Here is a 12,220-nt window from a genome sequence, read left to right on the forward strand (position 1 = left end):
AGCAGATAAATTACGTAATTTTAATTGCTCATCTTGATGAGGTGTGTATGTGTGTCTACTGAAAGGGCTCTTCAGGAATGTGTCACTGCAATAATGAATCTTTGACCCAATTGTTTGACTTGTGATGAATAACATAGTTTTTTGTGCCCCCCCCCCCCCCCCCTCTCTCTCTCTCTTATAGAAAAGTTGTATAACTCTCATGGCCCTGAGCTTCGACGGTCCTTGTTTTCTTTAAAGCAGCTCTTCCAGGTAAGATTTTGAACTCAAACAACATGTTTTACGAGAGAGAACAAAAGTGGTATGTGAGTAAGCTGGATTAAGCTTTTGAGATGTACAGATAAGGAGAGTCAGAACAGAACAAAGAGGAGTAGCCCATACAGATGACCAAAGTCTTCATGCTCACCAGTGCTATATTAATTTACTTTAAAAGATGTCTTTATTCTCATATTAATGGAGTTACTGCATCCTTGTTAAATAAATGGAAAAATTTAAATGTTCTCTATAAAAAGTTCTGTCGTGAAACTATATATGCATACAGGCTGATAGGTCACCTAATCTGCTTCTATGTCATTAATTACGGTGTAGGAGATTGGTTGCTGTCCCCTCAACGGCCAATGAGCCTGCTCTTCAACCTTTTAAATGCTCAGTGTTGTTCCACGCTGTAATGTTACATCGTGTTTTTTAGAGACCAGCTTCCACCCCAGCTCCACCTATTTATATCTGCTTCAAGGGTTACATATTATGTTTGCTGCAGCAGCAGTGTATTATATTTTCAGATTGCATGTCTGTGGATGTACTGGCAGTAGCAAGTCTCTACTTGCTCTGTCATAATAAACAAAGCAGCAGCAGATATATGTGCCCAAGACCAAACACACTGACATTGCCAATTACACATTATCAAATCATGATTTTGTTTTCTATTGCACAGGATGATAAGGACTTGGTTCCAGAATTTGTGATCTCCGAGGGTCTGACTTGTTTTATTAAAGTGGGTGCTGAAGCAGATCATAACTACCAAAACTACATTCTCAGAGGTTTGTTTTCTATGCTGTACGTCTGTTAAAGCATATACAACACTCCTTAAAATACTTAATTCAGGTCTAATTGCAGATGTTAGCAGAGTTATTAATGGTTCTGCCACTACTCATTAACTTGACATGACTTTATATAAAGATTCATGTATCAAGGTCAGAAAGTAACTGGGCTTGGGGCAGAACACCAACAATATAAAAAGGCCCCGTGTGGAATAAAACTAAACTTCTAGAATCCAATTAATAAAATAAAATAAATTAAGAGTGCCATTTTATGCCATTCCATTTAAATGTGTGCACATTGCAATACTCCTCTTTGAAAATGAGAAATATAGCCAATCACAAACATTTCTATTGAGCTTATGAATGCAGTAGCCAGAGGAGATTAGATTAGTCACAGCTGAAAACACCAGAGTTGTTGTCTCATGTGTAGAATTCTGTGTATTCTATTATTTACACAGTGCACATTTGAGATTTATTTTAGTTTCATATTTTTCCCTGCACTAGACTAACATCATTGATCAATATATTTCCTTGTGTGTAACAAGACTATTACATGCTGTTTCCCAAAAAAACACACACATACATATTTATATGCATTTTATTAATCAAGATTAAAAACCATTCATTCATTCATTCATTCATTCATTTTCTTTTCGGCTTAGTCCCTTTATTAATCTGGGGTCACCACAGCGGAATGAACCGCCGATTAAAAACCATTGCAACAGTATCAAGAACAATAATAAAGAGTTATGATTCTTTGGTTGCAATATTATACCTTAATTACCTAGATGGTATTGATTGTGATGTCCGGTTAAATTAAAGTAATTGTTTTAAATTAAGTGTTTGACATAAGAGACAACACAAGCTACCATTAAAAAGGTAATTTTAAACATGCCCTTATGAAGGTTAAAAATATCTATAGTCCTTAGTTCTATAAAAAATGTAAATTTCTGACCCTTATGTGTGTGGATCACAGACTAGTTTCAAAAGTGGCCTATTGTAGTATCATATGATATATTTATAATGCACGTGCACCACACATCTTTTATACAGACTTCAAACAGGACAAAAGACATTTTTGGCTAAGTAGACTGTCAGTTACAGGAAGTTTATGTTGGCTGGAACTAGACCAGCAAACAGGAAAGCTTTAGGACAAATCAGTAGATCCTTAAGGGCATGCCGACTCTGTATGGTAAACTCTGCTGTCCTGTTCCCAGCTCTCAGTCAGATCATGCTGTTTGTAGACGGCATGAATGGCGTCGTGAACCACAACGAGACTGTACAATGGCTGTACACGCTGTGCGGCAGCCTGGTGAGTGATAGCAGCACAAACACCGAGACCACAATACAGTATTACTTACATTGGGATAGGGTTTCACCAGTACCTGTGTGTATTAAAGCAGATTCGCTATTTAATGCTACAGTATGTCTGCACAATTAATAATTGATAGCTTAATGTTTAGAAGTTGATATATAGTAATCTTTTTGTTCTTGATGGCTGGATTATGTTTACATTTACTCATCGAGCAGATGCTAAATATTCCCAGAGTAATTGATTTTTTTAAATGTATGTTGCATTTAATGTCTTTAAAATGTCTTTTTTAATATAAATACGCATTACATTACATTACATTTTCTAGCCAAAATATACCGAATGATAATTCCAGAATTGACACAGTGTTCACTTTGGTGTCTTCCAAATATAAAGAAAAGGGAATTTACAGCACAGTCAGTTATTCCTAAATCCATGTATTATTTTGGAAAAATTATAAAGGTCTAAAGGTTAGAGTAAGGGTTAGGGTAAGGGTTACGTTAGGGTTAGGGGTTAGCGTCAGGGGTTTGGGTTAGGGGTTAGCGTTAAGTGTTTGCGTTAGGGGTTAGAGTTAGGGGTTAGCATTAGGGGTTAGCGTTAGGGGTTAGAGTTAGAATTATGGGTTTGTGTTAGAGTTAGGGGTTTTGTTTAGGGGTTAGCGTTAGGGGTTAGTGTTAGGGGTTAGAGTTAGTGGTTATGGTTAGGGGTTTGGGTTAGCGTTAGGGGTTCGAGTTAGAGGTTAGAGATAGCGTTAGGGGTTCGAGTTAGAGTTAGGGGTTAGCGTTAGAATTATGGGTTAGAGATAGAGTTGGGGGTTAGAGTTATGGGTTTGTGTTAGAGTTATGGGTTTGTGTTAGGGGTTTGGGTTAGGGGTTCGAGTTAGGGGTTAGAGATAGAGTTAGGGGTTAGAGATAGAGTTAGGGGTTAGAGTTAGAATTATGGGTTTGTGTTAGAGATAGGGGTTTGTGTTAGAGTTATTGGTTTGTATTAGAGTTAGGGGTTAGGTTTAGGGTTAGAGGTTAGTGTTCGAGTTTGGGGTTACAGTGGTTTACAAGTATAATAAATGTTTGTGCTGTAGTTTAATATGAATCTGTTTTGTAAGCTTTTACAGTAATGGATTTAGTCATCCTGATCATCAGATTGAAGTCATATCCCTCTGCGTAATATCAATGAGGAAGTGAAAATAAGATGATTAACAGTCAATTCAAGTAACTCAGAAAATAAAGCTTCGGCCAGACTTGCTTTATTTACAACAAACATAAAATATTTGACCTATTTAAAACATTTGTTTATGTTCTAAATTTATATTTATATTTTTGTCATCACACATGCTGTTATGTGCAGTACTTGATAGCAATAAAAAGTTTATGACTGAGACTTAGAGAGTGATGATTGATACTGCCATCTTCTGTATGAGTGCTGTAAGTGCTGACTGTTCATGATCTGATTTCTTCATTCTCTGTTTCTTCAGTCTCGGCTGGTTGTGAAGACTGCTCTGAAGCTGCTGATAGTGTTTGTTGAATACACAGAGTCCAATAGTCCACTGCTTATTCAGGCCGTCAACATTGTGGATGGGAAGAGAGGTGAAACACACATTTAAACCATCTCTCATAATACTCTGAATCCATCAATTACAATTTTAGTTTTTGTGTTTCATCCTGAATGCAGCAGTAAGAGTTTCATCTGACCTGCTAATATATTCAAATGCCCATTTTAATAAGCATTGCATTTCGATAGGTGGCTCACAAAATCAATAAAGGGATAGTTCTCCTAAAAATTTGAATTGTCCAATTATTACTCCTCTTGTAGTTTCTTTATTCTGTTGAACTGAAAAGAAGATCATTTGAAAAATGTTGAAAACTGGTAGTCACTTCCATAGTATATTTTTTCCTTTATGGAAGCAGATGTCTACAGATTACCAAGTTCTTTGAAATATTCTTTGTGTTCAACAGTTGAAAAAATAGTTTGCAACCATTAAATGTAAGTATTTTTGGGTGAGTTTTTTGTTTTTTTTAGAAAAGAAAGCTTTAATATAACTATGAAACCTAACATTTCATATACATCTGCAGAGAAATATACAAAATTCTTTACTTATTTGATATTTTTTGTTGTTGTTTTGTTTAAAAAAAAAACATTAAGAAATTCTCATCTGTGTTAACCAGCTAGTTAATGTTACCATTAACTAGCTGAGCTAAACATGTTGCAATCAATAAAAGAAAAATGTTTTTGTTTGTTAGACCTACAATTAAATGGGAGATGCTGCAAATGTAGGAATAAAACATTTATGGTCAGCTCGATTCTATTATATGGTTAAAAACTTATATCAGTATTTTAATGAATGCGACAGTGGCCACGAATGCTCTTTAGAGAGCTCACATGTATTTCGTCTCTTTCAGGTGTGAAGCCCTGGACGATCCTTATAGACATTCTGTCTGCAAAGAATGGATCAGACACAGAGCTGCTCATCTACACCATGACCCTCATTAACAAGGTACTTTAACAATATACACATATACACACGTTCTGCTACCAAAGCTGCCTCTCAGTGCCCTTGATGGGATTTTTCCTCTGTCCTCTCAGACACTGGCAGCGCTTCCCGATCAGGACTCATTTTATGATGTGACAGACTGTTTGGAGCAGCTAGAAATGGAAAGCATCATCCAGAAACACATGACTAGCAGCGGCACTGAGGGTGACCTTAAACAGCAGTTCACTATTTATGAGGTAAACTCCCAAAACAACTCAACCACACCAGATGGTGGCCGCCAACCTTTTATTGGACATGTACACCACCATTTAAAGATGTCTTGAAAAGCATTTTCATACTTTTAAATGAGCTGCTCAATGTTTTTTTGTTAACTAAAATAAGCTTTTTGCCTCAAATGATAATTTTTATTTCTTAATTTAACTTCCTTGAAAAATTATTTTCATTAATAACATAAAATGCATTTTTTTAACTTTTATAAAACTATAATTCGTATTTTAAGCTAGGTAGATACTTAAGAGTTTTGAAATTTTCAATTGCAGAGTAAGTTCTCATGTAAATATCAACAACATTTTGACTTTGCACTTTATGATCACTTTAAAAGTGTGGGGCCAGTAAGAGGTTTTAAATAGAAAATGGCACTTTTGTTCAGCAATGATGCATACATTTTCTCAAGTGACAGTGAAGCAATTTATAATGTTACGAAGGCTTTAATTATCATTTTTCTTTTTTAACCTCATCCAAGAATTTGGTTTACACAACAAATTAAGCAAAACAGCGGTTTCAATTTGTTTTTATAATGTTTCTTTTCATTATATTCCTATTTATTAAAATATTTGAATATGATATTTATTATAATGTTTCAAAAGAAATATATATTTTAATTTAATATTTTTAGTTTAACTCTGTTTTATTAATGCATATTAGTCAGAAAGATACAGTATTTAATACAAACCATCACAAAGCATCAACTGTTCCAATCTATTGGCAGAAAACAATTAGTTCACATTTTCAATTTAATTCAATTCAATGTCATGTTTATTTCTATAGCGCTTTTACAATGCAGATTGTGTCAAAACATATAAATCCTCGGAGTTCTAGTAGACTGAAACAGAGTCAGTCAAGTTTTCAGTGTTGAAGTTCAGTTCAGTGTGGTTTAAATTTCACTGCTGAAAGTCCAAACATTTAAGAGCAAATCCATCGATGCACAGCTCCACAAGTCCCAAACCAAGCAAGCCAGTGGCGGGGAACAGTTTTCGCCAATTGATGAAAGTGAGGGGGAAAAAAACCTTAAGAGAAACCAGGCTCAGTTGGGCACGACCATTAGTCCTCTGGCCAAACTTCCTGTGCAGAGCTGCAGTCTAGGGGTCTGCAGTCTGGGATCAATTCGAAGACTCATCAGTCACTGTGGTCTTTGAGGAATCGTGCTCTCCGCTCCTCCATGACTGCCACAGCATCAGCTCAGGATATGGCCTGGTCCAGGATTATGGATACCTTGGGATTATGGATACATTTTCTTTCTCTCAGATAAAGAAAAAATAAAGAAAAAATATAATAACCTTAATAAGATAGATAAAATAACATTAACAATAAAAGTAATAAAGATTAGGCTCTACAGCAATACAGAAAAATATAAATACAAATATGCAAATGGTACACCAGTAAAAAAAATAAATGAAATAAAATACATTTTAAAACGTAAGAAAGAAAAAAAAAACATATAAGCATGCACATTTTCTCTGTGCTCTTCATTCATAACTAAGCCAGGGGTTATTAATTAATTTTTTTGTTTATATTTTAAATGTAAGAGGAAGGCGTAATATTTTTTTTTATCATAAACGTACTCTTTCAAAATAAATTTTGATCAGCAGCGTTAATTAAAAATACTGTATAATTTCTTTTGCATGTATTATTGCAGAAAGCCCTCAAGTATGAAGATGGTGAGATGGATGAAGCAGCACCTAATGTGCGTAAAGACAGAAGGAAACTGACACCCAGTGAGCAGGAGGGCAGGAAGAGCCGGCGTTCGTCTTCTCACAATCTTACAGATATCTCCTTTCGACCAGCCTCCCCAACTGTTTCAGTCTCTTCTAACAGTCCCACTCCATCAGGTATCTTTAATTTACTCTCTTTAACTTTCCCTCCTTCTACTTCTGCTGTCCGCTGTAAGTGTTTGGCTTGTTCCAAACAACCTATGGCAGCACATCATACAGTATGTTTACATGGACTAAAATATACTGATACAAACACGATTAAGAATCATAGATGTAAACAGAGCTTTAGATGTAGTCATACTCAAAATAAACACAAATAAAATGTGTTTTTTCCCAAATGTGTCAGATTATAAGACTTTTTAAATTGCATTGCTGAGGTGCAGCATTTTATAAACATTTGCAAAGCTTAATCACACTATTGTTATGATACATGTAGGACTTTTTGTTGTATTTTGTGACATATTTTGTGGCGCAGTGCTTGATGGCAAACAAAAGAGCATTATGTTTTTGTGGAAGAATGTTTTCAGCAATGTCTTTTTGCAAAAATTGCAAGAAGTAATTTTCTACACTTGAAGCTTTCGTAAAATGTATTTATGTGGTAGCATACTGAAGACAAACTGTATGTGGATACAGTACATAAAGTTCATGATGGAGGTTTAGATGTTGTCAAATGGAGATGTAATGATATATGTCATTATAATTTATCTTTTTTATGCCTTTAACATATAAAACATGACCATGTAAGGAATATTCTACAGTATAAGCAACTCCTGTAAACACTTTAATCATACTATTCTCTTATTCAGAATCATGTAAATAATTAGATTTCTGCTGTCCATGTAAACATAGCCATAATTTCAGATCCTGTATTAACAGATCTAGCACTCACTCTTAACTTGTACTGTTTGTGTTTCAGAGGTGACACGCACAACTTCTCCTCAGCTGTCAGACTCATCGTGTTCTCCTGCTCCTGGCAGTCCTGTGTTGACCAGTCCCTCCTCAACCACCTCTGGCTCCCAAACTCCACCTCTGGCTCTTGTGACTAATGGAGCCGTGTCTGCTGCCGCCCCTCAGCAAGAACACAACCTGTGAGTATTAACGGTATTAAATAAATAATAAAACACAGCAAAAATCAGTTAATATTAATTAACGATTAAATAAATGAATAATAATTTAAAAAAAAACAAATTCCCCTGACCTTACGTATTCATTTATAATGCAATGCAATATTTGTCCACCATGAGGCAGTAAAGTCTAAGAAAATCAATCAAAAAAGGATGTTTAAAAATATTTTATTGAATAATTATTATAAATAACTCCTTTTCACACACACACACACACACACACACACACCACAGCAGTCTTATTATAGTCTTAATTATATACATTTATATGTTTTTTGGTTTTCATTTAATCTAGTATTTACATTTATTTCATAATACAGTACATAATACTCTTTAATTAACAGTAACAACATTGACAGACAAAAAACAGTCACCCACGCTCTCATACACACCTTGTTATTTGACTGACAGTAGAGAATTTTACTGACCAAACCAAACATTCCTAGATTTGTTTATGCTTTGGGCTTGTATGTGTGTTTCTTCTGTGTGGGCGAGGGTGTGATGGAGGTAAACACACAGTCCTGCTTTTTGCTGTGTGCCTTTTTTATGCACACATCAAGCTGTTGACCACAAACTACCTGTAGAGTCTTTTTTTAAAATGTGTTTTTTCATATTCATGAGTTGTTCATCATGATGAATACTGTATCACCTTCCTATTGCATCTACTGTCTCTAAAGCTTCACTATTAATCTGCTAGAGGTAGAATGAGCATAATTAAAGGCTATAAAGATTTATGCAATAATTAGGGATGAACCGATATCACTTTTTACAAATCGATACGAGTACGAGTATTTTAATTTGTGTACTCGCCGATACTGAGTACCGATTCTGATACTTCCTAGATTTGGTTTCAATGAAAGTGCACTTCATTTAAAGGGAGGTTTTATTTTTTGCCTGTAGCAAGGATGAACACAAAAATCTTTAACAGAAGGCTGTTCCAAGCCAGAAATAAACACGCATTGTTGACAACCCTGTATTGATTACAGATTAAGCATGGACATTTAAAAGATAAGATAACCTTGCTCTGACATGCATCTATGACTTCACACATTACATAATCAAGGATCATATTGCATATTCGGTTTATTCTTCAGTAGCCTATAGATGACATTATAAGAAATTAATATATATGACATTTACCAATACATTAAAACACCGAAGTCATGTTGGACAACAAATCACATCCATGTTGTGAAGTATTGTTGAGTGGTATCGGTGCGTGGTGTCTACATTTCATGTACGATATTAGTATTTTAACCAAATATCGACCCAATACTGGTATCTATCGGTGCATCCCTAGCAATAATATTGGTAAAAGTATTCATTCTTAGTGTCTAACTTTGTAGAGGCAACCTAATCAAAGTACAACACTGTGGCGCAGTGGGCTGCACAATCGCCTCACAGCTAGAAGGTCGCTGGTTCGAGCCTCGGCTCAGTTGGCATTTCTGTGTGGAGTTTGCATATTCTCCCAGTGTTGGCGTGGGTTTCCTCCAGCTGCTCCAGTTTCCCCCACAAGTCCAAAAACATGTGGGTATAGGTGAATTGGGTAGGCTAAATTTTTCGAAGTGTGTGTGTAAATGAGTGTGTATGGATGTTTCCCAGTGATGGGTTGCAGCTGGAAGGGCATACGCTGCGTTAAAATATATGCTGGATAAGTAGGCAGTTCATTCCGCTGTGGCGACCCCAGATTAATAAAGGGACTAAGGGACCCTATATCATCAGATTGACAGTCAGGTATATTGGTAACATAGACCCGCACCACACTAGAGTGAGCAGCGTTTCAATTTAGCTACACACACACTTGTAAATATTTCAAATGTTTAGGTTGTCAGGTGTTTGAGGGCACTGTAGATGAGGTATGTGAGAGGTTTTGGTTGGCTAAGTCACAGTGTGCCGTTTCAAGTGTTGCCTTTGGCCAAATGGAAATGTCTTATTGAGTCAACAGTTCATGCACATATATGTGGAAAGTGAATGTTTTATTTGGGACACTTTCTTCTCTGCGTAGAGCTGCAGGAATGTTTTGTGAGGTTGGGCAGGATGTGTTCGGTCTGTAAGGTCCTGAACTGGGCATAGTTGTGGACTGCCTATCAGCTCTCTTGATCTGAGATCTCAAAATCTTTTGCTAGTTTTATGTGATATACTAAAGAAACATGGCTGGTTTCAAGCAGTCTAATTATTCCAATAACATGCCAAGATTTTCAATTTAAATTTATTTTTGTTTAATGTTTTAATGCATATTTACATGTTTAGAAATGGATAAATAAATTGCTTAAATATACAGTTGAAGTCAGAATTATTAGCCCCCCTTTGAATTTGTTTTCTTTTTTTTAATATTTCCCAAATGATGTTTAACAGAGCAAGCACATTTTCACAGTGTGTCTGATAGTAATTTTTCTTCTGGAGAAAGTCTTGTTTGTTTTATTTTGGCTAGAATAAAAACAGTTTTAAATTTTCTAAACACCATTTTAAGGTCAAAATGATTAGCCCCTTTAAACTATATTTTTTCGATAGTCTACAGAACAAACCATCATTATACAATAACTTGCCTAATTACCCTAACCTGCCTAGTTAAGCCATTTAATGTCACTTTAAGCTGTATAGAAGTGTCTTGAAAAATATCTAGTCAAATATTATTTACTGTCATCATGGCAAAGATAAAATAAATCAGTTATTAGAAATGAGTTATTAAAACTATTATGTTTAGAAATGTGCTGAAATAATCTCTCCGTTAAACAAAAATTGGGGAAAAAATAAATGGGGGGTTAATAATTCAGGGGGGCTAATAATTCTGACTTAAACTGTATATATTATCTTGCATACATTCATCTAACATAAAAACAAAAATTCTGCCAAAGATAAAAATTTGATAATTATTTCACTCTCAAGCCATACTAAATGTGACCTTTACTCTTCATTAGATCATTAAAGAGAATTTTCAGCTGAAACTCTGGTCCTTGGTTGTTCCTAAAATGAATGTCAATGAATATCAGTGTATTAAGAATAAAATAACAACAACATAAACACCTGTGTAGCCTGATGATAGAGTCTTGTAAAGTAAAAGTAACTGAGACTGTGTGCAAGGAACATTATTTACAACATTATTACATTTAACCATTGCTTGGACACAGTTCTGATGGTCTGGAGCACGGTATTTTTGTTGTATTAATGTTGTTTAGCCTTTCCGTGTGTGTTTTTTTTTAACTCTTGAAACACAGAGAGTCACAAAGAAACACAAACGACAACAGTTTCAGCTAACAATCATCTTTAAAGGCATAGTTCACACAAAACTGAAAATTCGGTCATCATTTTCTCACCATCCGTTCTAAAACTGACTTTTTTTTTCTTTTGTGGAACGCACAGTAAGATGTTTTAAAGGAAACTGAAAACCTGTACATTTGCAATATCCGTAGTATTTGTTTTTCCTGCTGTGGATGTTAATGGTTACAGGTTTTGTGTTTTCTTAAAATATCTTTTTTGTGTGTTCAGCTGAATAAAGTAACTCAGAAATCTTTGAAAGAAAATAATGTGTGAGAAAATAATGATACAATTTTTTTTTTGTAGGTGAACTATCCCTTTATTGTTCTTCTGAAAAAGAAAAAAAAATGACATCTTGCACAGGCAAGGTTGAGTAAATTGAGGGCAGATTTTCATTTTTGATTTAAAAAAAAATCCTTTTATCTGCAGTATAACATTTTCAATTTATATGCAGATATCCATCTCTTCTGATGCAGCGTTGCATATTTTCTCTATGTCTCTGGGTGGTTGGTCTGAATTTCTCTGGTTCTTGCTGATGTTTTGGTCCTGTCAACGTATTAACCCTCTGTTTGTCCATGTAACCACCATCACTCTTCCACCTGTTTCTCTCTGCTTTTCTGTCTTCCCTCCCACAATCCTTTGGTCATTCACTAGGGGGCGCTCTTTTATGAGTCAGTACATAGCTCACATGGGGATTTCTAGACGGCGGTTAAAAAAGGAGAGGTCAATAACAGAGGAAAACTCAAGCATCTTCAGCAGGTCTGTATCACCGTTTATTCATCTGCTTCTGCTTTGACTAACTAATTGTTTGATGTTTGTTGAACTTGTTCTGATTGCTGGTCTGCGCTTTATTATGCACCAAAAATGTTTTAGATCCAAATTGTAGGTCAGCAAGCTAGAGCAATTTCAACAAAATATTCATCTCATTTCTTATCAACTTTCCATAACATTTGCAAAATATCATATTACTCTCATAAACATGAAATAAGAAGGTTTTTTTTTTGTATTAAATGGAT

General features: G+C 35.2%; 1 protein-coding gene across 6 annotated transcripts in view; it reads left to right on the forward strand.

The window, feature by feature from the left end:
* fhod1 (formin homology 2 domain containing 1) overlaps positions 1-12,220 on the forward strand; it is a 78,561-nt gene that overhangs the window by 31,160 nt on the left and 35,181 nt on the right. For 5 of the 6 annotated variants that reach the window (XM_056461744.1, XM_056461746.1, XM_056461750.1 and 2 more), the window contains exons 4-12: positions 182-249; positions 929-1,034; positions 2,252-2,346; positions 3,818-3,929; positions 4,743-4,837; positions 4,927-5,070; positions 6,750-6,942; positions 7,742-7,913; positions 11,859-11,963. In XM_056461744.1, coding sequence (XP_056317719.1) covers positions 182-249; positions 929-1,034; positions 2,252-2,346; positions 3,818-3,929; positions 4,743-4,837; positions 4,927-5,070; positions 6,750-6,942; positions 7,742-7,913; positions 11,859-11,963 — 1,090 coding nt within the window. The remainder of the gene's footprint in view (positions 1-181; positions 250-928; positions 1,035-2,251; positions 2,347-3,817; positions 3,930-4,742; positions 4,838-4,926; positions 5,071-6,749; positions 6,943-7,741; positions 7,914-11,858; positions 11,964-12,220) is intronic. The other variant, XM_056461748.1, reaches the window with a different exon arrangement.

This window comes from Danio aesculapii, chromosome 7 (assembly GCF_903798145.1).
Source record: "Danio aesculapii chromosome 7, fDanAes4.1, whole genome shotgun sequence".
Taxonomy (NCBI): Eukaryota; Metazoa; Chordata; class Actinopteri; order Cypriniformes; family Danionidae; genus Danio; species Danio aesculapii.